The 27,716-nt window shown below is 36.9% G+C and overlaps 1 protein-coding gene across 1 annotated transcript in view; it reads right to left on the reverse strand.

Annotated features, from left to right (window-relative positions):
• The window catches only part of SLC6A11 (solute carrier family 6 member 11), a 79,253-nt gene extending 52,310 nt beyond the window's left edge, over positions 1-26,943 (reverse strand). The window contains exons 1-5 of the mRNA XM_042823559.1: positions 26,724-26,943; positions 23,483-23,617; positions 23,195-23,335; positions 22,210-22,300; positions 3,914-4,046 (exon numbers count right to left, since the gene is read on the reverse strand). Of these exons, the coding sequence (XP_042679493.1) occupies positions 3,914-4,046; positions 22,210-22,300; positions 23,195-23,335; positions 23,483-23,617; positions 26,724-26,943 (720 nt within the window). The remainder of the gene's footprint in view (positions 1-3,913; positions 4,047-22,209; positions 22,301-23,194; positions 23,336-23,482; positions 23,618-26,723) is intronic.
• Positions 26,944-27,716: the final 773 nt, after the last annotated feature.

Genomic DNA, 27,716 nt, shown 5'->3' on the forward strand with positions numbered 1-27,716 from the left:
ATTATTTTCTTGGAAATGTAAATGATATTGCACATGAAAAATATAGATTAGTATAGACATCTTTCTTGAAACAAGGAGTCACTACGAGGTCATAGGAGTGATCTCTATCTGAAAAAATATTTGTACTGCCATTAGAAAAAGAAAAAATATTAAAAAAAATAGAAAAATATCTAATAGTCAGAAAGGACTCTCAGAAGAACTGAGTAGGAAGTTCTGATGTCCCTTTCTCAAAGTTTAAAGCTCAAGGGCAATTAGTCAAATTAATAAACAGACAGTTAGGATCCACAAAAGAACTGGTATCCTTTTCATTGCTACACGAAGATTTCACAGATGTTATCTGAATATCAAAAATTAGCAAGACCCAGCTGCTATGCAAGCTGTACACATCACAGAAATATTCAGAATTGCCATAGTTATTAATCATAAATGTCTTTCAAAGATGAAGCACTAAACTAAGAGGTAATGGTTAGAGTCTAGGATAATACCTAATGTGTTCAGAAAATTAATGTTTATCAGTCTCCTAGGTAGTTCTTAGCTCAACTTTGAGAGCATTTTTGGACAAGATTGTTATATGTTATCAATCTCAGTAAGTTATAATATATGAATAACATTCTGTTGGCATATTTAGCTGTCAGAACTACCTGAAATTGTTTTAATATTAGACATTAATTGGAATGGAAAACTAAAAGGTTTTACAAGAAAGCGATGAGTTTCAAGAACTCTAAGTGGAAAAGGTTGAAACACCTCATTAACAGTGTCACAGGAACTTCATTTGGAGTTAAGCTGTATGTTAGATTTAATACATTTATTAATTTAAAATATTAAACATTCAATTCATAATCTGAGTAGATGAATTCTGTATTAGTGCTACTCAGAGAATGATGGTTTGATTTAATGACAACTTTTATTGCTTAGATTTTTTTTCCTGCCATCATGCATTAGGATGCAGAGAAAAAGAGGAAAGGAATAAACTGACCTCTTGAATATTTCACATATTCATATAGAGCATAGTTATCTGAAAACATTATGTCTCTTTTGACCTTTATCTTTCATCTTCATTTTCCCCTTCCTCTTTCTCTCCTGATATTCTGGCCCACAGAAACCAGACTTTGAATATGTCTTCAAAAGTAATAAAATTTCAAGACATTTTCTGCTTTGAATAAATGTGTTATTTCATTGAAAATAATCAATCCAGCTGATGTGTATAGGAAATTTAACAGCCTAGCATTAAGAAAAAAATAATATTACAATAAAAATCTAGAGAAAAATCTTAAATGCTTCCTGGAAATAAACACATAATGAAATTCAATCTAGCACAAAAGACTAGAGATAGATTAACTTAATTAGGAACTTTTAAAACACACCATTATATCAGACACAGAAACTCAGACCAGAAAACTGCTCTACCATCTCTATTTCTGAGGACTTTGATCCTTTGTAACACCACAACATTTGACTACTAAATCTGTGCTTAGAAAGTCTAAGGAAGCAGTAAGATGGCACAGGTTTGCAGGGACCTTCTCAGTGATAAGAGGCAAGCGTAAGAATATTAAAATTCTGAAACAAATCTGAAAGATGAATTAACTTTAATTCATCTTTTTTTTTTTTCAGCAGTAATTTTTACCCTGAATTAACAGGGTAAAAAAATGTATCGCTGAAACCAATTGCACTATTACACATGGATCTACTAAAAGGCTTTCCTTACTAATTACAGAAGCAGAAATGAAATAAGAAAGAATCACTGTTGGCTATGAAATAATCTTACTGCAACAGCAGTAGATCCTCTGACAGACTGCTGAAGACCAGAGTGTCAGACCTTTAGTGTGAGGAATCAGTTGCCTTCCTCATGATTTTGGAGATAAAAGCGCAGCTTGTGGCAAAACAATCTCAGTAGTATAAATATATAATGAATCTACTTCATGCAGGACCCCTCTGAGACCAATAAAGCTGAAGACTGAGCACCGATTTCACTTTCTTTGCATTTCTTTTGCAAGACAGCTAAGTTAATTCTGGTTAGTTGAAATCAGAAATAGTATCATCCTGTTTCAAGTGGGCAAGAAATGTTTTTATCTCAGGTTATTTCACTTAACCTCATGTGGAAGGTGGTTATCAAAATGAAACTGAAGAAAAATACATTTATTACATTTCCTAGTGAGCTAAGATTTTAGTTAAGCAGTCAGGAAAAAAATCTAACAGTTTCACTTGAATCATTTTCAAATGCAAGACCTTTTTCTGGGCAAGTGGTATAAACTGCAGGAATCTTATGCGATACGTGCATGGTGAATAACAAAAATCCAAATGTAAACTGCACAAATGCTAAAAGAAAGTACATCCCCTCCAAGATCACTAGAGACTCCTATTAGCAGATCATTCCTACCAATGCTATTTTTCTTCAGTGCTGTACACAGTTTTGCACAGCCCTGTATTCACACACATATGTGCATTCAAAATACATGCTTTTCCTTCACCTCTGGGACAAGATTATTCCACGCTAGAATAGATATCCATCTTTAGACATTCTTTCTGATGGAAAAAAAAAGATTGGTTTTGCTCAACTTCATTTCTTTGCTGCCTGTTGTAGCTCTAAACCACTCTCGTACCTCCCTGGAGTACATACTTCAAAGACATATATATATATTTACCTTGCCATACCTTTATCTCACTTTTTTGCCTCTATATTTTTGTCTTCTTTTTCCCCCCTCTTTCCTCTAAACTATTATTGCTTATATGTATCTCTAGACATGCCTCTCAGCTTCTTTCAAGCAGCAACTTGATAAAAGTAGGGCTAAATCCATCTGTGTAAATTGCTTAGGTGAAAAATGCAGTGCCAGGTTGACTGACACAGTTGGCAGATAGAAACAGAATTCAGCAAATAATTGCAGCCATAATTTTGAGAGGAAGAAGAATGAATGTGCTCATGAAAGCTAGAAAAAGTCATTTCAATATTTTCCAAACAATAATAAAAAGAAAAACTACACACTGTATTTCAAATATTTCATTTATCAGTGCAGCCTACTGAAACAGAAACAAACAAAAAAAAAAATTAACCACAATTACAAACTAACCATATAGTAAACAACCAAAAATTAGATAAACAAAATGTTTCAGCAATCCAGCATTTTTTTTCTTGTATTCTTTGGCTTCCACATGAGAAACCATTGAGTTTTCTCAGGTTCCTACCAGAACAATTACTCTTTTCCTCTCTCTGCTTGCTCAACTAATCACATATTCTACTCAGATCTATGTCTGCTACCACACCGAGGTAACCCCTCCATTGTCCCAGGACTTCCTTAGGATGTGAAGTTGTATTGCTCTGTTGGGTTTCCAATATAGAATGGCTGGATTTTTATTTTGAATTTTTTATTTTTGCCTAATACATCCATCTTCATCTGAGTTTTTATTTTTTAATGTTTTTTTTTTCTGCTTTTGTTGATCAATTTTATTTTCCTCAGCATTATTATAGTTTCCTGGTATTTCTGAATGCACTGCTTGTTTGTGTAATTTGTTTGTGTCACTGAGAGTTTCAACCCTGTTCAGTTAAGGACTAAATTCATATTTTAATACCACGTGTACAGAAAGCAACACAACTCTTGCTGATCTCAGGGTTCAAAGGCTGGCTGCTAAAGAACAAAACAACTACAGGGAAAACAACAACAAAAAAAACCAGCCTCACATAAAAGAATTAGGAAATAAGGTGAACAAACCAATGCAAAAAAAAAAAAAAAAAAAATGGGACTAATTCTTAATTACTCAGTATTAGTACTTCATATACTCTATAAATGCAGCTACTTAGAAAAATGTAAAATGAACTTAAAATTCTACCATTACAGTGTAAGGAAAGGTAAATAATAACACACAGGTTTGGGACACAAGAGAGTGATACTTCAGTTGATACACAGTATTTCAATCCTACCTTCCCAGTCGACTTTGTTCCTTTCCAGATGCAAAAATAGCAGATAGTCCAAGCAGCGAGGAGGCACAGTGCAAGTTCCCAGCGAAGATTCCCAATATGTTCAATGCCATCAGATATGGCCAGCACCCTGCGTCTGCCAAGGGGGAAAAAATGAGAAAAATTAAACAATACTGAAACAAAATAGTACTGCACACAAAACACTGATCTAAAACCAAACCATATTCAACCAGGAAGACTTCTGGTTACTGACTAGAAAGAATGGACCATGCCAGGCATAAAGATACAAAAGGGGAAGAAAGGGGATATTGGCAGTGAGTTTAAAATCAGGAAAAAAGGGGATATTGGCAGTGAGTTTAAAATCAGGTTAAAAATAAACAAGCGTGTGACTCTCACAGGTCAGTGAAAAAAAATCAAAAAGATTTTTAAATAGATTCAGCATGGAAGGTTTTGTACAAAAGAAAAGTCAAAGAAAGAAAAACAAAACTTCTTCCTCTCTGAATCATCAGCAGAAGATGCAGACCCAAAACAAAACACTCCAATAATGTTTTTTGCTCTGTTTTGTTGTTGTTGTTTCAGTTTTATTGTTCTTCCAATAAGAAATATTTGAGTTGAAACCTTTATTTTTGCCTTGTAAAACCTATTTTTATAAATGCCCTTTTGTAAATTGAACTATGATTTTACAACTTTTATATTTAAAGTCAACCTTCTTTCAGGTGGATCATATTTTGGAAACAGGAGGAAAGTTTCAATGTTTTTTTAAGTTGCCTTTTTTGGGGGAAAAGCAATCAATAAAAATATATACTGCATTTACTATTTCAAAACAGCATATTTAAAATACTAGAGAAGGCCACTCAGATCTAAAAACTTAACTTCCCATTTTAGGAACATTCCTCACATCCCCGTAGCCAAAGGATTTACTACATTAGTAAACAACACAGAGAGGGGTTTATTTTGTTGTTTTCATAAAACAAGAGTGAGCAGATATAAAAGTCACTTGCTAGTATTCAGACAGGAAACCTGTGGGACCAAACTTCAGAATTAATCGCTTATCTGGGAGATTCACATTCCTTTCATGCTCTTTGATTTTTGCTTTAGATAAGCACACAGTTTAAGAAAAAAGTAAATTCTTTACCAGCATGTAAATAAAACACAGGTAGTTCGGATTTTGTTGGATAAAGAGTTAAAAGTGAAAGTACAAACTTACTCCTATAAACTTCATTGATTTTCATGAACTCCCTTGAGTTTTTTCAATTGCTCTTTAACCTAAAAGAAACCCTAATCAACTTAAATGAAGCAATTAGTCATTTGCTAATTTTACACTCTGAATAATTAATATCAGCCATTCAGGCCTTTTGTGGCCTTTAATCACATCTCAGCTGGGTCTGGTCACAGCTCATTTTATCTGTGTTTCCATAACTATGCTGGCAGTGTTATATGCTGTATATACATAGACAAATTCATACATAAATTTCCAGCATTCAGCCTTACACAAATTATACTGATCCAAAATGCCCTTGAAATTTTTGTTAGGTGTTGCTTGCACAACCCCTAAATATAAGCAACTCCTTTTCCCAGGCAGCAGGGCAGACAATTGAGGCTTTTGACTCACAATCCATACCGTGTGGCTACACAGCTTTCAGAAAGGAGGTGACCACAACAAGCCAATGGGCAGAGTCAATTTTATATGCACACATGCTGCCTATCTATTTTCTCTTGCAAAATTTCTTCATAAGGCAGCACAATTAAGATTCTGCCAGCACCCTTCTATCTGTTGCTGTCATTTCTTCTATCCTCTCTTAAATAAAAAGGGGGTTGCATCACATCATCTTACACTCTCTCTTTTACAAGGTCTTGAGAAACACTTTCCATGCATCAGCAGCGACTGCTCACCATGAAGACTCTTGCATTCCCTAATTACAGACAGAAAACATGCTAGGTGTTGCAGACAGCTGGAGAAGAATCTGATCTGATTCTACTCTTGGAGATCTGTACACATCCATATGGACAATTAACTGCATCACACCAGTCACTAATTCCAATGAGTACCAACTATGCAGTCGCACTGAAACATTCCATGCTTGCGTCCTGCCTACAGCTCTGCAAAGGGCTACAAGCACTACTCAACTTCCAGACCCATGAATGTCTCAAGAGAGAAATGTGCAAAATAGCAATTATAATGAAAGTATATAGATGATACGCTGAAATAGTCAGGGCTCAAAGTCTGCAGAACAGTATTAGACATGCCATAATCCACATCCAGTTTTCAAAGGCAACTTTGTCTTAAGAACACAATTCTCAGTGAAGACTTGAGAAACTTTGAAAGCAACTAGTTTCTGGAAGCTGTCCACACAATGCCCATGCTCAGTCTTTGAATGCTCTATGAGAAGTGTCAAATAGCAGGGATGCATACCTTTCCCATCCAGAAACCTTGGTGGGATGCTTTTGTAAATGGCAGATTAATGACCTCCAAACAATTAGCCCTGCTTCTCACACTTAAAAAAGACACATCGTGCCAAACAATTTCAACTGCTAGCACTGTAGTGAGTATTTTTAAATATATTAAAGCACTACAAATTATTTCATGGTTTCTTTGTTTAAGAAAATGAAGGTTTAAAGTTTCCCATAGAAAGCGAGCAGCAACAAGTCTGAAACATCTAATTAAACTATAACATATATTGTGCCACATACATCCAAGAGAAAGCCTTGCTCAGAGGCAATAAGTGATTTCCTGAGGAGGCATCATGCAGCCCTGCACCATGTGAGGACCTTAGCTCTCCTTCTGAAACTGGCTGAAACAGCAGCGGCAGAGGTTAGGCACTGAAAGGAGAAGTCATTCAGAACATGAAATTCTGTTCACAAAGCCTCATCTCAGTCTGACTGTGCACACCCTCATATACGTCCTTTCATTATTCAACACAAATTAATAAAAAAGGGGGGAGCATTTTAAAAAATACATGACCCTACCCTGCAACTAAGTGAGGCTGATGTATTCAGGGACTGGAAGACGACAGCTGATTGCAGCTTCTCACTCCTCAGCAGTCCAACTTCTATCTAAAAGCTGCTGTGACCTTGAATAGATTACCCAGACAGCAGAAAGAAGTAGCATCTTCACTTAATACTGCAAGACGTCCTATATTATTTTATCCTCCTCATCTCATCTTTTCATGGGAAGAAAGATAGAGAAAGAGCAAGAATAGTAAAACAATGTAGAAAGTAATATTGTTTATTTTAGAGTAACAACCATTTGAAAGTGTTCTATATTAAGATGCCCAGGAACAGTCACATCTGTGAAGGTTGTTCCAGTGCTTCATCACTTCTGATAGTTCATATTAAAGCAGAACAGAATGGAAGAGTAATATACGTGCACAGAATAATTTATGCAGATTGAGATGAGAAGAGGTTGCGAGTGCCTTGTGGTCCCTCTGAGCGAAGTGATTCTTGAACAGAGGACCCAAGGAATCCTAAGAAGCCCTAAGAAACTCTTGGTATAAACTATTACGTGGTCTTGTGAAAGGAGACAGTGAGATCCTTACATGAGCTGCAAACTGATCAAGTTTTCATAAGCTAATTTATCAGGTGATACTACAAGTAAAAATGAAAAGCAATGAATTTCTTAGCCAGAAGTGCTCTGTTTAGATAACTATACCAGCTGAACAGCCTCAGGGAAGGCACTGGCGACAACTGACTGATTTGTTCAACTCAGTTATTGGGAATCAGAAAACTAGGGAATGCTTTCCAAACACCTCTGCATGATAAAAAATTGTACTTGTCAAATCTGGCATCCCAGGTGGTATCAGGATGCAAGTGGCCATGCAGCTCAGCAGAGGTGCAGGTAAACACCAGTCATACTGCAAAACAAATAATTGTTAGTAATTGCCTCTTAGAATTTGCTTGAATTTTTCTTTCCAAGAAGAATAATGCATGTCCATCCATAACAGCAGTAGACAAAAAAATCCAGAAGCATTGTGAGGACTTCATTTTCATATTTTCTTTTAAACACAGCAGTTCAATTTCATGACCAGCCAATAACCGGGAAAGAAGCCAGAAGATTGATGGCATTTGAACATCTAGAAGAGAATGTTGAAGGAAGATGCCCATCTGGATTAGGGTTAATTGGGAATTTAAAGATTAAGCCAGACCAAAGTTTTTCTATCAGTAGTAGCAAAATATTAACTCTACACAGGATATTTTGCTTGTAAATGGAAAATCAAGATCTCTTCTTTGAATTTAAACCAGAGCAGATTTGCAACACGCTTAACATTCAAAAACACACAGAAGCCTTTCACTACCTCTTGCTACATGCATATAGCTTGACTACTACTGAAGAATAATTTCTATTTTTTCTCCATAGAAATAACACAAATTAAAAGTTAATAGCCTCAAATGAAGAAAAGACAAATGTAAGTGGAATAACAGGATATATCTGAAGTGCAGCACACTTTGTTTGCTTCCTTTGAGCTTCCAGAAATGCTGATGTTTCGTCACAAAGACATTTATATCCAGACTGAACAAAATCATGGCATTATTACTTAGAGGGCAATTTCATTCTGGTTACAGTTTATTGGATCAAATATTGTAAGCCAAATGCTGGCAGTTCATTTTGAATCAAAAAAGTAGCGTGTATAAGATAAAGGAACAAGTAGAGATTGAGAGAGAGTACAGAGTCAGAAATCTCAGCATGTTTTCAGTAGACCTCAGCAAGTAACCAGGCATCATTTGATGACCTCTTGCTACCTACATTTGAGAAACACACTGCTGCTAATGGTTACCTTGCTTCTTTCAATCAACATCATTTCATATATTTCCCCTAAAAAAATATGGAAAGGAAATCGAGTGAAAAAGTATTACTTACTTAATGAAATTTCTTTTGTTTGTGGATTTCCTAAAATACGTTTTAATTTAGTGGTTCAGTAGACCAGGTGGAAAGAAGGGCCCCTACATTTCTGAAACTGCTGCAGATGGGAATACTATAGAGTAACTGATTATTCTGACTACTCATAGCTAAAAATAACCTTTTCATCCACATTGAAAACAGTTTGAAAGCTGCTGCTTCTACAAGTGCACTCTCTTGGGACACAGGAACCACAGCACTACATTTCCCATGGACTGGGAGAATACTTTTCTGGAGAAAGAGCATCTTTATTAAAGCGTTCCAATGTGCAGAGCTGTAGCAAGCTCTTGAAGAGAAAGAGGACTAAGTGCTACTAACGCATTATTGACAGGAATGTTCTGAGGTAATTACTGCATTATTTCACGGTTTGGAAAGCTGAAGAGTGCATTCAATCTTTTTACAGAAACGCCCCTTTGTGTTCCCTCTCTGATCTGGAGCAGTTTACAAGACATTTTTCTTTGACAAAATAAATACATAAAGTAGAGAACGCAGCCTCTTGAGGTCATTTCTCATCTGTTTATCCAGGAAAATAGGTGGCAATGCCGTCTGTGTACTGCACACCAGACTCTGTCCTCAGTGCACTGCGTGGGGAATTAAAGCTGCAGTAGTGTTATGGTGCAGTTTGCTTTCATGTTTTAATAAGCCCTTTTTATACCTGTGGATTTTTCACACTCTGTCTATGTATCTTGCATGTCACCGAGCTCCTTGTGCAAACAGCGTAACAGATTTGAGCAGCAGTGCCACATAGCTTTCCCATCAGCTCAGGAGCACCAGCAACTCTCAGTCATTCTCCATTCCCAAGCAGAAGTTTTTCATCAAAAAACATTTTCTAAACTCTCATTTTTCTTTATCTCTCAACTTTATGTAGCTGATACTGTCTGATTTCTGTGAAAATGTATCGCTTTGAGTGTTTCATACCCAAATTTATTAGACTATTGTGTGCAAGTATACAGTTTCTGACACTCAGAAACTTAATCTAAAACTGGTGGGATTCAGTTTTTGTGTACCTGGATCCTCTGTAGATACCTGAATTACCAGGCCAAAGAGTCACCAGCATCTAAGATTCTAGTAAGCAGCTGCAGAAGGACAATCTCATTGTGGACCACCACACAGCCAAAAGCTTATTCAAGTAGTTAACAGTCATAAAGTCAGCCTTCTTTGGAAGAACCGTAGTGACTGCAGTATTCCAGACACACCGAAAAAGGTGTCTTTGCATCCCTGGGACACAAAGACAGATAAAGTAGCATTATTTTTCTCACAGTGATCAGAGGAAGTTGTTTATCTAACAAAGAGCATTTGTGACACATTATTTACTGATGACACTTCAGCTAATTACATACCGACATCAATAACTTAAAGCTGCTTTCAGCTTTTTCTCCACCAGCAATATTCGTTCTTCATTATCTAAGTCACTTCAGTTTTCCCGCTATCTGACAGAGATAATCTTAAAAAAAAAAAAAAAAAAAAAAAAAAAGAAGAGTTGACCCTGCAGCCTTTCTAGGAAGCAGCAATGCTGCGAGTGTTTGCTCTAGTCAGTGCTTAACCAGCCTCTTTCCTCAGATTTTGCAATTAGGAGCAGCTTTAAGGATCTCTGAGGTACTGAAATTGATATTTTGGTTCTATTATAACACAAAGCTCTACGGAACAGCACAGAAACTTTTCTAGAACAGAGAGCTGCAACATTTCCTTATGGTTGTCTAGTTACAAGCTAACTGCTTGATATTTTGGAAAGCAGACCAATCAATTCATCTGGAGCACACAACTCAAAAGTGGAAAAGCCTATGAAGAGTTAAAGCTTGAAAAAATGCTAGTATGGAAGTAAAGAGAAACAAACAAGCAAAAAAAAAAAAAATAGAATGGCTTAGGTAGAAAGGCACTTTGAAGATCACTCAGCCTCAACATCCCTCCTGTGGGCAGGACTGCCTACCACTAGAACAGGTTGCCCAGGGCCCCACCCAAACTGGCCTTGGATGCTTCCAGAGATTTATTCTCTGTGGAATAAAGAGAAGTTTATTTCTAACAATAATATATAAACATACAGCCAGTGGTATTTCAGAGAAGGCTCTGAGCTGTTCCAGTTTACTAACTGGACACACAAGTTATTGTACTAAGAGATAAAAGCTAAGAAAAGACAAGTTCACCAAAATTACATGCTTTCCTTGAATACAGAATGGTTTTCTCTTACAATGAAAGAAAAGAACACTACAGAGGGTATACAAAATGCTAAAAAATTGAGGCAGTGTGCTTCACTGTCTTATATAGTCCCATTGTAATTTTTTTCAAAGTATGCTAAATGGTAAAGACATAAAACCCTGTAAAATCAAATGGTTAGCAGTTTATTTTATAATTCTCATAATATTTCTTTTATAATAAATCTTCTCAAACTGTAAGAATTCTCTTCTTGAATATCACTGGATTTTATACTTGCCTTTCAGAAAGCAGCAGACAGATAATTCCCAGTGGTCACACTAGTGAGAATCCCATGACTGAAGAATTATGCACAGCTATGAAATATTTACCTCTTACAGCATATTTCTGAGATCTACACATATCAGAAAGAATTATTTCTACTTGAGCTACATTTGCTGCTGCTCAGCCTAGTTTTTTTTCCTTCTGAAGTCCTAAAACTGTTATGTTACACCATTCATTATCCAACATTTTTAAACTTACCAAAACTTAAAATATTAAAGTTTCCTCAGCAGACTTCTCTCTAAAATTTCTCGTGCTGCTGGAAAATAATTAAAAGTATTTGTGTTAACCTGTCTCAATGAAGACAGTACTTACCTGAACGAGACATCACTTAGCAACTACTGTGTATATATATATATACATACAGCACCAACTTGTTTGTATCTGTGTATTTACAACTAGAGAGAACGTGATGTATAAACTCGGAACATTTTGCTTCTCCTGTAGCTATTTCTGACCTACTTTCCTTCAACCTGTTTTACTGAAGTCATGGAAACAACTTCTTAACCAAATCTCAAAGTTGAATTCTATCAAATCACCTTTTTTTTGTATCATTCCACTCACCTCAACTCTACAGTTTCTTGGTATTCTCTCATAACCTTCAGTCCCTGTGACGTTTATCCTCTACTCCACCTACTGCCCTATGAAGAAGTTATACAGTGTTTTAAAAAAGTAAAACAAAAACAAAAATACTACGTTGTTTTCATTCACCAAGTGATGTGAATTAGTTTAGCACTCAGGCCACAGTAGCTGTGAACTGGTGGCACCTGAAGAAATTTAGGTCAACCTGATAGCTCTCAAATTTTCTGTTGAGCTGTTTAGGCAGTTTGTGGGCTTGTATTCCATTGCTCATTTTTAAGCATTCATATGAGAACAGCTTTAGACCAAAAAAAATATTGAGAACCATTCCCCGATTATGCAAAACAGTCCTCAATGGTGAGTTCTTGGCCCTGCACTAAGTTGTACTTACAAAGGAAACTAAGAATGGAAAAAGCAAAGGAGCAGGGATGCAAGGCAGTAAAGAACAGTTGATAGGTCAAAAGAGAAAAAGTAAGAATACTGTAAGTGAGATATTTTGGGAGGTCTTGATTCCTTTGTCCACATTCACAACTATGGAATCTTCACAAAATTACCATCACGACCCTCCTGCAACACTTACATGACTCTTACTTAAATTCAGGTAAATTCAACTGGCTCCATTTTTCATTTGTTTACTAAAAACAATAGCCAGGAGAGTTGAAATCATTAAAAAAAAAATATATCTGAGGAGGGGACTTCAGGAGCATAACAGCCAATTTCTGTTTCTGCACAGCAGGACAACTGTGCCTACATGGTTGCTTGAAGGCTTGCACTGTCTGAAGTTGTTCAGTCTTCATAAGAAACTCATGAAACCCATAACATTAGCTAATGAGTCTTTCTGAGGAAAACCTCCTGACACTAAAACTCAGTTTCCTTGCTGCCCCACTAGAATATAGCAGAAAAGAGTGAAAAACCTACCAAACGTTTTTTTGCGCATTTAAAGCATCTCTCCTTTAGGAACTTTAAACTAAACAATCACCCTTTCAGCTACCTCCCTGAGTCCACAAAGTTGTAGTTGGAAAATACTCTTAAAAAGTGTTTTAATTCAAATAAAACCCAATTTTGTTGTTAGTTGACTTTGCTTTGTTTTTGTGGAGAATAAGGTCTACAATGGCACTGTTTCAAAAGCCAAAACCAATATCAGGCTGCTGAAATGCACGCACCCATTTCCTTTATGCAGTACCCACACTAATAGATAACCAAGAGGAAGATTAATGCTATTGACCTGTTTAACTTTTTTACTTTGGCGTCTCAAAAATTCTTTGCATCAGTGTCCTTAAGAATTTTGATACCAAGACAGTGAACAAATCTAATGGACATATTCTTGGACAGCAAAAAATGGTAGTCTATTAATTTTTATAAAAACACATTTAAAGAATTCTAGATACGTGGAAGAAACATGTCCCAGAAGAGCTGCATGCTATTTGTCTTGCTAGTCTTGCAGCTCTTATTTCCATGATAAACTAGTGAAGACAATAGAATCATAGAATTACTCAGGTTGGAAAAGACCTGCAAATGCAAGTCCAGCCTAACCATACTACCCTAGCTAACAGCCCTCCGCTAAATCATGTCCCTGAGCACCACATCCAAATGGTTTTTAAACACATTCAAATCTTGTAAAACTGAAATTTAACATTTCAGCTTCAACTGTGAAAGGTACATTTGTTTCTTTAGGAGAGCTACTGGACTACTTGGCTTCAGACAGCAATTATCCTGGACAGTATCTCAGTTTCAGTAACCTTCAGTATTCTAGAAGATTTAGAACTTTGCTCAGTTACAAGTGTAGAAGAACATGTACGACAGCTTTCAACATCATATATTGTTGACTAGTTTGAATGGTTCTCAAGTCTTTGGGGAGCTTAAAGAATCTGTATTTCTACATGATATCTCCACTTTGAATCTGCTAAAGAGTAAAACAGATATTTGTTCAAAGTACCGTGGCCTTGCATTGTGACCCAAAAATTTATTAGAACTTGGATCACCACCTTTAAAGAAGGAAAGATCAAGTCATGTAAAGGATTATTTTTAAGACTATGTAGTATTCAGATGAATGTCAGTGTACTTCCCTTTTTCTACCATAAAGTAGGGAACCCCTAACCATTTACTAAGTATGGTCTCCAGTAAAGCAAAGATATCCACATCCTTTACTGAAGTTGTTATCTTAAAGAGGATGTTTTCTCTTTTGTACTTGCACAAAATCTGGCAATACTGAAAGAAGGCTTTTCAGTAGTGGCCTTCCCTCAAATAACAAAGTTACATATATATATAAAGTAAATGAAAACTGAAGCAAAGTCAGAAAAAAACCACATCTGGTTATTTTAGCATGCTCTGAATCGACTGATTCATTAACCTTAATGCGACACAAGTAAGGTTTTGTTGTTGTAGACCTTTCACAATTTTTAAATGTAATTATTTTCAATTTCCCTGTAAGTAAACTGTTTTGCTCAACATCAAGAAATACCTTTTACAGAGGTGTGTCTTTAAACACACACTCCTATGTTAAAAATAATATGGAAATTTTTGATACTTCAAAATAAAAAAAATAAATAGAAAATAAAAAAGGTTTAGCACTCCAGCAAAACTAGATACCCAACTCAACAGCTTCCAAAGACATCAGCTTTACAAGCATGTCTTTCAGCACCCTGCACGCATTTTCCAACTGTTAGAAAATGCAATACCATATTTACTAGAACTCTAAGAACTGTGTGATCAAGAGGTGATTTTAGCTCACATGTGATTTTCGCTACAAAAATGTAGCACTGCAGGTAAAACTTTCCCACACTTCCCACTGAATGCTACAAAGATATTTTCAATCATGGAAAATGAAATAGATGCTTTGTGAATATTATCTGAAATACTGATATTAATCCATGTAACTTGGAAAACAAAAGATCAAATTTGTTCATGGCTCCCTTACAATCAGACAAAACGAAGTTCATTATTTTTAGCTCCTACAACTACTGAAGAAGAATTTGCAACATTATACAATTACTTTTCAAAACCACAAACGTGTAGCTCCTAACTTTCACTGGAGAACTAAGTTTCCCTAACAAATTCTATTTTAAGATATAAATATAATTATTCAGACTCACAGCATTACCTAGAGATGTTGCAGAGTTTCCTTCCTTGGAGTTATTGAAAAACGACCTGCACGTGGTCATGGCCAACCTGCCCCAGGTGGCTGTGCTTCACTAGGTGGTTAGACAAGATGACCTCCAAAGGTCCCTTCCAAACTCAAGTATTGTTATTTGCATACACAGGGAGAACATTTGAACCACTGACTCATGTACATTCATTTTTCTTAACTGAATTAAAACTAGCACAGCTAATTTACAGCAATTTATTCTACAATAAAGAACATTAAATAACAATTATCAGACCTCTGACACTTAAGCACTTCTGCACTCTGTAGCTCAGAGCCCCTTCTGTAAAGTGGGAATAATTAGATCTTACATAGATTTTATGAAGATAAATGAATGTGAAGGTAATCAAGAAATCTATGATTGCAAAATTGTTGACACTACGAGCACCCTAAAAAGCCTTGATTAAATCAATATCTTCGTCAACAGATTACAGAATATAGGAAAATGAACAAAGAGAACAATAACAAAATACAGAATACCAAGATGGCATTTTCTTCCTATCCATCCTTTTCAGTTCTACTGAAAAGAATATTATGTGTTTCTTTAACCAAAAATAATCAAATTCATATAAAATATCAACTTATAGTAGCACAGTCTTACTATTGGCATTTTGTACTATTCAAGTACATGATTTTGAGGTAATTTTTTCTGTGTATTTGAAATGTTACACAAAACATTCCAGATAAAATCAAAATCAAGGGAAAGTTCATCTGTCTGGATTAGGCTAACATTTACCCTTGGCTTAGCACTTTGAGACCTACCCCATTTCCTTCTTTCAACTGAAATCAGGCAGAATTTGTGGTTCTGAGGCAAAACCAGATGAAGAGCTCATGCGAATCCAAACAAAAAGCTGTTTTCACATGGCCTCTCTTGAACTAAACTGGAACAAGCAAGTCTGGCACAGCTCAGTGTTCTTCGACAAGACATGCACAAAGGGTCTGGTTCTGAGAGGTGCTGAAGGTCTCTGGGTACTGAGCACTGCAGGATTGAGCCCAACTTGTTAATGACTTTTCATAGGATAGGGGGGATTAAGCACAATGTGACTCTTGCAGTCAGTTGCAGACTGAATGAAACAGGAAAAACTCTTTTTGACTTTTCAAGGAAAGGGTTTGTGCCTTCTCCTTTTTGCTGAGGACAAATCCTTTTCTTTTCCCTAAACAAAAAAAAAAAAAAAGGTTTTTTGCTTGGAAACGCTAAGGATGTGTCACTCCCTTCAGAGAATGACAGGACAACAACTAGACCCTCTTTAGCAGAGGACTAAGTTGTTGTCATACAGCCAATAAAAAACTATTGAGGTGGAATCAACCACAAAACCGTGGGTTCTCTGTCTGTCCAGCTCCCTTCCCAGGCACAAGAAATCTCAAATTCCTGTCCACGGTGGCAGACCGGAATAACAGTCAAAGGAGCACAAAGATACAGTTGCTGTCCCCTATACCTACCAGACAGCTTCCTCACCTAGGAAAACACACAGCACAATGGAATAGTTTATTTTCTAATCTCTATACCACTTCCCTGGCTATAAAGTTAGCCCCATCTGTGGCTACCTATCTCTTTCATAGGTCTGCTTTAACATACCCAAAATGATCAACACCTCTGTTATTACTGCAGCTTATGCTATTTACCGTTTAAGATTTGTACAAAATAAACCTACCTGTGGCATACCTTCAAATTACTTTTTTTTTTTTTTTTTAATCTTTTATCAGGCTGGTCTTCTAGGATGAGATGAAAAACAGTAATTAACTGGACAGTCTCTGAATCCTGGGCACCAGTATTAAATGAAAGAAATTTCAGACTCTTGTCTGTCCTTTGTAAAATGAGTTTGAAGCTTAAAAATTGAGTTTTGATCAATTCACTTGCTTACTTTTGAAAACTGTATATGCATATGGAATGTGAAACTAATCAATACCCTAAATTACCAAATCTTTTTAAGGAAGGTAAGAAATCCTCCTTAAGCTCCTGATTTTTTTCCCAGAGTTGTCAACACTGATATCTGAAGTCAATGACAAGTCAGCTAACTCAAATTAAGTCTTAAAACAGACACTAACAGGGATAGACTTTTTTAACTATGCAGGAAAGCAAGTAAAGTGAATCTAATCCCTCAGACTCTGCATGCTGCTCCTTCAGCAGCATCAGGCCATTATGGCCACAAAGCTACAAGTAATTATCAATTACACTGTTAAAAAAATATATATATATATAACAATCCTTGCTCTTACAATGAGAGTCTTTTACATATAAGAAGAGGAAAATATTACCTAGGACCTATTGCAATACTTATCTCCACAGTCTGGTTTGCTTTTTTTTTTATTATTTTATAACGTAAACAAACAATCCATCCTAGACATGAATGAAGTTTTCATCTACTGCATGACCCCGCCATCAAAGCTGGTAGAGAATGTTAAATTATCAGAGGAAGTAACTGTGTACCTGCTAGAGTAACAAGGAGACAGTATCCTTTGGACAGACCTGAAGAAAGATAACTGTTAGCCCACATGCCTTCGTAGCCTTGTAGTACTGCAAAACATTCTCGTAGTTTTCACTGCATTTGAACAAGCTGCTATTTGACTGCAGTGATAGTTTTAGGAATGGTCAAGTCCACAGAAGTAATAAAAGCTAGAAACATTTCAGCAGAGAGGCTGAAATCGTTACTTGCAGTCCTCAAAACACCTATGGATTTGAGTTTGCTTCCAATCACAAACAAAAAGGGCTGGGACTTCCAGTCTAATCAAAGAAGAAAAGACATAACAGTACTAGCTAAAGGAAGGAGAAAAGAAAAAATTTACTCCTTTCCAAAGACACTCTTGAAGACATCCCTTCTAGGATTTGTGCATTCGTTTATGCACACACAAATCCAGCTTGTGCCCTGCTACTAACCTCTGCTGGCATTTACAGAGTGCCAGTCTAGTCTGCTGTGCAATACATAGCAACCGCTGTATTCCTCATTGTGATTAACTCTTAGAGCAATTGACCTGAAGAAAACACATGGCACTGATAACTCATGCAGTTCATAGGTTTCTTCCTCTCCAGTCTCCAAGAATGAAGGGGTACCTTTTGCTTTTTTTTTTCTTTTTTGTTAGTTTTTAAATTAGAACAATTAAAATGTCTGAAGATACTGTGAATACAATTGGAGACTGTAGTGAGGTTATATGCTTACCAAAGAAAAAACTTAACATCAGCTTGACAATTAACAAATGCACTATTCGTTTCCAATTGAAATTAGATGACTACTCACAATAATTACCACTCTGATTCATAAACTGTCTCAAGAATAGATGCTAATAGTTCAAAAAACTTTTTACCCCAGCTAGCCCTTTCCACAATAAATTGTGTTTATCATGACCATAACTTAGAGAAGTTTGAATTGCAGTTTCAACACTGCAAAAAGCAAAATGTACAGGAGGATCTGAATAGTGATGTTGTTCAGAAGAAAACTAGCGCCTCTCCCATCCTCCACAGGCATCAAGTAATATAACTGCAAGAAACCTAGTCATTATGCAAATCAATTCAGTCCTGTGATTGGTTACTGCAGTGTGAAAGGCTTCATCACTATCTCTGAGTTCTGAAATTAACAGCTAGCATCTGCCCTGTCCAGTTTAGCCCATCAACTTTCTTTTTAACTTTGTTTTTAGAAGAATCTTTCAATAAACTTAAGATTATTGACACTAGCATTTATAAAGGAGTGAAATAATATCCTGTGAACAAGACTTTTAGCTAAGCTTTTAGCTAACACTTCTGGAAACAGTTAGCTGCAGGTTGACTTACTGCACAAATTAACTAGCCTGGTGGTACATTTATTACATAATAACTACTCTGTGATCTGCACTGTATATTTTTAAGCACAGAGCTCTACTGTACCTGATGTATCTAAATTATAAAATTTAGTTCCAGATGGTCATTTTAGTGCAAAGCCAATCCCAGTATGTGAAGTTTGTTCTTCCACTTCTCAAATAGTTTATCATATCCATTCTGAATTTGGAACTCATGCAGCAGTGTACCTTCTTAAATTTTAACAAGGGAATTATCATGGAAGATAGGGAACAGAGGGAGGTGGTATAAGACAACCATCATAGCTTCAACAAGGGCAAGTCATACCTGATCACCTTAGTGGAGTTCTGTATAAGCATAACAGAACTTCAGTAAGGCTTTTAATGTGGTCCTACACAGCATCTTTCTCTCCAGTTTAGGAAGATATGAGTTTGACAGATGGAGGGTTTGATGGATGAAGAACCAGTTGCAAGATTGTACCCAGAGTGGTGGTCAGTGGTTCACTGTCTGAATGGAGATCAGTGATAAGTGGGGTCAGCCAGGGGTCAGTACTGGGATCAGTACATTTTACCAACTTCAACAATGACACTGACAGCAGGATCATTGGTGCAGATGGCACCAAGCTGTGTGGTGCAGTCAACAAGCCTGAGGGACAGGATGCCATCCAGAGAGATCTAGACAGGCTGAGCAATGGGCCCAGGTGAACCTTGTGAGATTCAGTAACTCCAAGTACAAGGTTCGCACTTGGATCGCGGCAATCCCAGCTATCAATTCAAGCTGGGAGATGTAAGGATAGAGCACAGCTCTGCCAAAACAGACTTGAGGGTACTGGTGGATGGATGGGAAGTTGGACATGAGTCAGCAATATGCCTTTGCAGCCCAGAAAACCAAATGCATGAAAAGAAGTATGACCAGCTGAATGAGAGAGGTGATCCTGCCCCTCTTCTCGGCTTTAGTTGGACTTCAGCTCTGTCCAGGTGAGGAGCCCTCAGTACATTAGAAACATAGCACTGGTGGAGGGAGTCCAGAGGAGGACCATGAAAATAATCCAAGGGATGGAACAACTCTTCCATGAGGCTAGGCTGAAGGAGCTAGGGCTGTTCAGCCTGGAGATAAGAAAGCTCCAGGGAGAGCTGAGAACAGCCTTTCAGTAGTCAAACGCGGGGGGGGGGGGGGGGGGGGGGGAGATGGGGAAGTAGGGCTGCAAGAAAGGAGAGACCCTTTAGCAGGGTCTGCTGTGACAGAAAAAGAGGAAACGGTTTCAAACTAAGGAAAGATCTAGATTGGACATAAGGAAGAAGGTGGGCTGTTTTTTGTTCATTTTTATACATGCAATAAACACAGTGATGCACAGGTTGCCCAGAGAGACAGTGGATGCTCTGCCCCCAGAGACATTCAAGATCAGCCAGGACTGGGCTTTGAGCAACCTGACCTAGCTGTAGATATATTCAGTTTTCAAGGTTGGAAAGTCAAGCACCACTTTTGCTTGGGCACCAAAAGCAGATAAGTTTAATATCATAAGCTACTTTGGTCAGTAAAAACTGTTATTATTATGAAAAGCTTTTCCACAGAACAACAAAAAAACAATAACAAGAAGTGGTTCGGAGGTTTTTTTTTTAATGACTTCAGGAAGTCCAGAATGTGCATTTTCATACACGATTGTAACAGACGTTAAAGAAAAAGTTAATCTGATTATCAGCCTTTATGGTTTCATAACTCATTCCTAATTCAGCCTAACTCAGGTAGTCAAATACATCCAGAATTTGAAGGATTCAAAATGTACTGTAACAGGAATCCAAGTTCAGCTACATAATCTTTTGCAGCTTCATTTTTAGAGAATTCTGAGAAAGAATGCATTTGAAATGCCCTTGTACATAGGTTGCAATAACTTTGACATCGAAAATCAGACAATCTCCCAAAAACCATACTACAGAAATACTAAACAAAAAACAGAACAAAAAAAACAGAACAGCAAACAGAACACCTAGACACACAGGGAGATAAGAACTTAGCTTGTGCCCTCCTTAGAAATCAACTGAACATTGCCTGCTTCCTTAGATAGCTGGAGATACTTACAGTTGCCAAGTTTTGAATATAATTGAATAAGTAAATAAAAACAGTGAGCAAATAAGGCTAGTACTGGAGAAAATACTTCGTTCATTTACTCTAACTATGCCCCTTAAATTAAAAAAAAAAAAAAGTTCAGTTTCAGCTGTCCTAAAGAACCATAATTTGTGTTAAAACGAAGTCATAGAAATAAGAGGTGCCACATAAGAAAATCTTCTTTATTATAAAGATTACCTGGGAAGCGGATAGAGTAGGCATATTGTAATTTAGCAGACTGAGTGCTTAGGTTATTCTGATTTTAACAGAAAAGAAACATGAAAACTTGTACAATTTAATATTGTTTTAATACATTATTTACTGAAACAATAACTACCACCTGCTAAGACTAAGATAACTTATTTAGCAAGACTAGGTGGACCAGAGGCAAAGACAAAAGCATATGCTAATGTTCAAGAAAATGATGCCAAATGCAGAGTTCTCCCTTCGAGAACAGTCTTAGCTTATAGCCCTTTCAAAGGTAACTATTGCAGTTTGGGGAAAAAAAAAACAAACAACAAAACAACTGCAGTTCCACAATAACACTTTTCCAAATAATAAATTGGTAATTAGAATGGGATCTCAAGAATATTTAGTAACCAGAAACTCTGTAATACACTCCTTTAAATTAAGAAGAGCTACTTTAACATTAAAAATCTAGTTCTGTGACTGTCTTAATACAAACTGTGCCTTGCAAAGAACAAGTATGCAACTACACATTTACTAATTAAGTATTTATAGTAAGAAAAAATGTGTCATCACAAAAGCAGTCCAAATTTTGTGAAGACATAATTCTTTATCACTCTAACTAGAAACCAGAATCAAGGAGACGCAAGAGTGTTAAGCTTTCTTTTTCTAACTGAAAAACAAACACAGTCCATTCAAATATAATGATGTACAGACTCCAAAATATTAGTTAGCTCAGATGAAGATGCAACTGTTATGGAAGAAAAGAGAGCAAACACCCTGGGAAAACAAACAAAAACAAAAAAACAAAAAAACAACAAAACAACCACCATCAAACAACAAGAAACACTTAAAATCATCCTCTTTCACCTCTGCCTCATTAGTATGTATTTGAGGTTCTTTCCTCCAGCAACAGGAGCCAAGATCCCAAGTAAGTGGCACACTTTGTTCTATGTTCTTTCAGAATATAGAATTCTTTTCCTTGAATCCTCTAAAGAGAGTTAAAACTTCTCATCTTGAATCTTTTGACTATATGAGAAAATTTACAGCTGAACTCATATCACTAAGTGCTATCAGTTTATGAAATACCTAATAACCTGTAAACAAAAATTGGAAGATAATGAACAGTCAGATCAAGCAGATTGTTTATGTGCACTTACTCCCAGAATTCCATCACCGGAGACGTAGCATTTTGCAAAGAGATTTGACTGCAGTTGCTCATATTAAGTTTCTGAAATTCCACACAGTTTTCTATAAAAACAACAACAAAGTTGTTATATTGACATGTACATACATTTCTTCTGGTCCAAATTCTAGTTTGTGCATTTGTAAAGCCACTTACTATATCATCCTCTACATGGTTAAAAGGATTTCTAGATATTCTAAAATCCTCCAGCTGCTACTTCTGTAATAGTATTTTGATCACAAGATCAGAGGCTAGAAAAATATCCATGTAGTACTCTACACACTCCTACACTTTCTAAATGCACTTTGGCAATGACAAGGGCCAACTAAACATCTGAGGCTAAACGAAGAAGCTTTGAGAAATTGAGGCAATCATTCAGGAACTACAACATAATACTTCTTCAAGTGGTTGTTCAATGGCCAATGGCAACAATTGGCTGATGAAACAACCAACAAGTCTCCACTTTGTTTAATAGAGCAAGTGGAAAGTCACTCTTTAACTTGTATCAAATAAAGAAGAAGAGCTCTTCTGTTGAATTCACTTACTGTATTCTGAGAGAATGGGTATGATTGAAAATGAGAGTCCTGGGAATTAGCCAGAATATTTTACAGAAATGACAAAGGCAAAAGCTTTCTTTTCCCATCTGACATTATATTTCACAGGAACAAATGCTTATACAATGACCTAAATCAGAAAGGTATGATTAAGTCTTCACTGCACGACCTGTGCAACATGGTCTAGAGAACCTGCTTCAGCAGGGAGGGTGGATTAGATGATCTCTAGAGATCCCTTCCAACCCTTAAAATTCTGTGATTCTGTGATTTCATTTCATCACAGTTTGACATGATCAGCCCATTCCCACAGACTTTTCTACCACAATAGTTGTGTTCTCAACACTAATTCATTTTATTACTTGGAAGTCATTATTTGTACAGCAAATATTCCCACCAAGGTCATACCTGTATTCCATTCATGCCCACACGTAGCCCAGGGAAGTTCTGTAGTAAAGCAGTTAAACAGATAGAAGATAGCCCATGCTAAAATAATGATGTAATATACATTTAGATGTGCCTCTATAACTTGGGTAGCATATCCAATGCCTGGAGAGGAGGAAGAGAGAACAAAGAACTTTCACTTTTCAGATAATTTAAGAACAAATGCTTAATACTATAAGTACATCCCAACTTTTGTAAGATTTTTTCCTTCATTTAAAACTTAATGCAATAGAACACAGAAAAGGTTGTTACCTTCAAACAAAGGGCAAACTTTCCTCCAGCACGTAATGCCTCCTTCACTAGTAAACTGTCCCAAGGCTGTCTCCAGGAAAAAAACTGGTATCCCACAGCAAATAAAGAAAACCACATATGGGATGAGGAAAGCACCTATGAGTAAACATTGTGGTGGTATTGGTTACAACGAACACAGTTCCTTGACAGCTTAGCAAAAAATTTATTTTCATTCCTTAGCTAATTCTTGCAGGTGCAGTGCTTAAAGTGCAAAAAGTGTTTGCTTCTGGCACCAAATATTAAAAGTTAACTCTTAAGCCATTATTGTGGACTGAAAACAAAGAACCAATACAAAAACCACCCCATCCCCAGTCAAAACACAAAGCATACTTAAGTTTTTCAGAATAGGCTAAATTCTGCTGAACATTATCTCATGCACAGGAAAGATCACATTCTTGCTTAGCCACACCATTCTGATCTGATTATCATCAAATCATTCTACCCTCTCTTCTCTTACTTTCTTTTCTCAGGAGAAAAGCAGGGATGAAGAAGCATTATGGAAATGAAATCCAAGTACTGTGATGTTATTTAGATAAGACCAATGACGAGGATCGTAAGAAGGGAATGACAAAATACACCTTAGGGCTTTTTACACAGAGAAAGAAAACAGGACTTGGCATTGCTATCTAGAAATTGTAAGAAATTTACAAAGCATCAGCTTTTTTTCTTACATGCTGACAGTAAACTCCAGCAAAGATAGTGAGCAGTACAACTTGAAGCCTTCAACAAAATACCATTCTTCTCTTATTAACACAGAGCAGAAATTCTGTATTATTTCATGATTAACCATGTTATTAGGTATGGCAGACAGAGAACATGACTGAAGTATGAACAGAGAAGCGACAGAAGATACCTGTTAGGCACATTGTCACTTGCTAATACAGTAGATTTTAAGTATTCGATTTAGAACTGAACCTAAATAAGAAGGAATGAAATACAGCCTTTTCACTACACAGAGACCCTGTTAACATACAAGGCCAAAATATTTTTTTTCCTTCATTCCCCTGGTACTCAGATTTCTTAATAAACCAAAGGATGAGATAGAAAGCAACTAACTACACTGATTTAGGGGGAAACAAGGAAGGAAGAATACAAATACTAGGAGGAAACAATAACTATTTGGGCCATTTTTACTGATACCAGTAAACAAAGTTCCACTGGTTTAATCAGACAAACACAGTGAAGTACTGCACAAAAGTTTTGATAGATGTAGTAACTGCATACATCAATCAGTTCTTCAGAGCACTAACATTCCTACTTCAACAGGAGTCCTAAAGATTGATCTGATCATTAATGAACAACACTTTATGCAAATGGCCTGAAAGACAACATCTTTCCAGGCCATGATTTAAGAACTGCTGTCCAGCATGAAAACAAGTTTAGCTCACTCACATGGACAAGCACAGTGAGTTTAACATAGCAACTTAATGAAACTTATTATAATGGCTTAAATATATATTTTTTAATTCCTCTACAACAGATACCCATCAGGAAACAACAGAGTATACCAAGTTTGCCTGCTTGCAAACCAATTAGTTTCCATGAAATATCTAATTCAAGAAACATAAGTGAACTATTTTTCCAAAAAAGAAAAAAAAAAAAAAAAAAAAGAATAGCAATTGTCCATAAGAGCAAATCAGAAATACAGAAGCTTATGCCTACATTATCTGTTGGTAGTGCCAGAGAGAGCTTAGACCTGAAGTACCCATCCTGCTTCTGAATTTGTTCTGTACCTAGCAGGCATTCTATTTAGTAACTAGCTCATATACCTCTTCACTATGATTACACATTACACATGAAGTATTTCCCAGTATTTACATTCAGTGCAACAAACAAGACCCAAGTCTAATTCTAGTTCAGCAGTCTAGAGAGTTACAGAAACAGAGGTGTTAGCCAAAAGTCGTAGACTGAGACCTCACCAAAGAAAACTGAAGTTAATGGCAAACTTCCCATGGTACCAGGACATGGCCAATCAAACTACATGCATTCATTCTATTCTTAAAGACTGCTGTAGTGATTAATGACGATACTTAAGTAAGCCAGCAACTGTTCAGCAAGTCATCCAACAGACTGATTAGAGACTAAAAGTACAGTAGCATGCTAAAATGAGTGAATTCTTGTCATCTTAGTTTTGCCACAGTACAAATGTGTTAAAGAGGAGCTGCAAACTAGTAACACACCTACCACAAGAGTAGTCTTTAGAAACAGCAGACAAAATGGCCAAAACCACCCCTGAGTTCACCTAGTTTTGTGCAAACGAGGGAAAGAAATCTGGCATAGCACTGTTAGCAAACAAACCTGTTAAGAACAGATCTTTGCATATATCAGTCACTGAGCATATCACTGTTCTTGAAGGATATACGTTTACACTAGGGCTGCCGATTCAGACATTAAGTGGGAGAATGTTGAATCTAGCTCACAGGATTCTAAACTTAAGGTTTTGTCTTTTCTTCCTTCATTTCTGTGTGAGACATGGCTGATGTGCTTACTCTTAATTGTCATGTATCTTACCTAGATGATACCTGACTATAAGTAATACATATCATACAATACATTATACTTCTGTGATTTGAGAGAGAAAAGAATAGACTTCTACCATCTTATTTTAAGGTATACAGACCCTGCTCTCTTGGCTTAGTAACAGTCAGCTTTGTATCTTACCCTCCCTTACTGTACTGATTGGGGAAGTAATGATTAAAAAAAAAAAAAAAGTGTCTTTGACTTAAAGGGCTTTTTTTTTTTGTCATAAAAAAGGTAGCATTTTCAGAAACAATATTTCCTCCCTAAAGTATGCTATTCAGAAAAATAAACTGCTACTTTATTCTCTGTCAGACAAACTTTGTTGAGTAGGCTCGATTCTGTATGCACAAGAAAATGTTCTATTCTAACTGGTTTCTTCTACCTTAAAAAACAACAACAACAATAATATATAAATATATTAATAATGAAAAAAAAAACAAGCAACCCCATAACCAAAGAAAAACCTCGAGAAATTAAACCACGTAGTATTTGGGGAGAAGAAGGTAAAGGAAACATCACATTTTTTAATTCATTCTCAGGTGCTTAATACTTCCCTACCTACACACACAAACAAGTCCTGAACCCCTCTTACTAGCGCAAGAAATCACTGTGAAACACCCCTAAGTGTTTATTTCCCAGATGTTTACAGTGAGCTGCAAATCAACACATGACGCCATCTTACCTCCTCCATTCTTGTAGCAAAGATATGGGAATCTCCATACATTTCCCAACCCAATAATCTCCCCTGCCACAGAAAGCACAAATTCAACCTTATTGTTCCAGTGACCTCTTTCATGAACTTTCTTATCATTGCTGTGGACGAGGTTGGTACTTGAAGCTTCTGGATCCAAAACATCTTCTGGCTTGCCGTTAATTATAGGAATAGTCTTTTCAGCTGTCATGGCTGTTCAGCCTGAAGAAAGCAAAAGACAAATATGCAGATATCACTTGTTAATTACAACACTCAAGGACTAAGAAACTCCTTAGCATATCATTAGCTTCAAATTATGTGTTACCTACATAAATTTACAGGTGAAAGGGAACAGGGCAATTCCATAAGGCCAAAAAAGTTGTAAAAGATGACAAACTTTTTTAATAAAAAAGATTTTTTTAAAAAAAGGAAGAAAATTTCATACATGAAAGTAGAAAGGTTTTCAAGTTGGGACAGTCATAGTAGAATGTTATTCTAATGGCTGGGTAGTAAAACCTTTCAAAAATCCTTCACCAAGCAGGTACACAAGTTTGACTAACCTCACAGAGGACAGGGATCTCCTGCACGTTCCAGGCATAAGACCAAGAAGAAAGGAAGAAAGGGATGTGCTGAAGGGGCCTGATCGGTTCTGGCCTGCCTGGAGAAGCAGGGAATCTCCCAGACTACTCACCCAGGGTTCTGCTTATGTCTGCGCGGTTGGGAGAGGGACTGGCTCTCTAGCCGACACTCGGCTCCGAGCGCACCTCCGCGTGCTGCCGTTCTCCTCTCTGTTGCACAGGAGGCGAGGGGCACAGCAGCTGAGGGCAGCCGGAGGCAGAGGCGGGGACGGCGGGGATAGCGCGGGCAGCGCGAGGAGATCGGGGAGCCGGGAAGCCTCGTCCTGCGCTGCGGCTGCCGCCCGGCCGGCCGGCGGCGATAGGATGCGCCCCGAGCCTCGGAGCCGCAATTTGCAAACGCTCAGCC

The sequence above is a fragment of the Centrocercus urophasianus genome, unplaced genomic scaffold (assembly GCF_019232065.1).
Source record: "Centrocercus urophasianus isolate 14NV4802_14NV808 unplaced genomic scaffold, USGS_Curo_1.0 seq_22, whole genome shotgun sequence".
NCBI classification, from domain to species: Eukaryota; Metazoa; Chordata; class Aves; order Galliformes; family Phasianidae; genus Centrocercus; species Centrocercus urophasianus.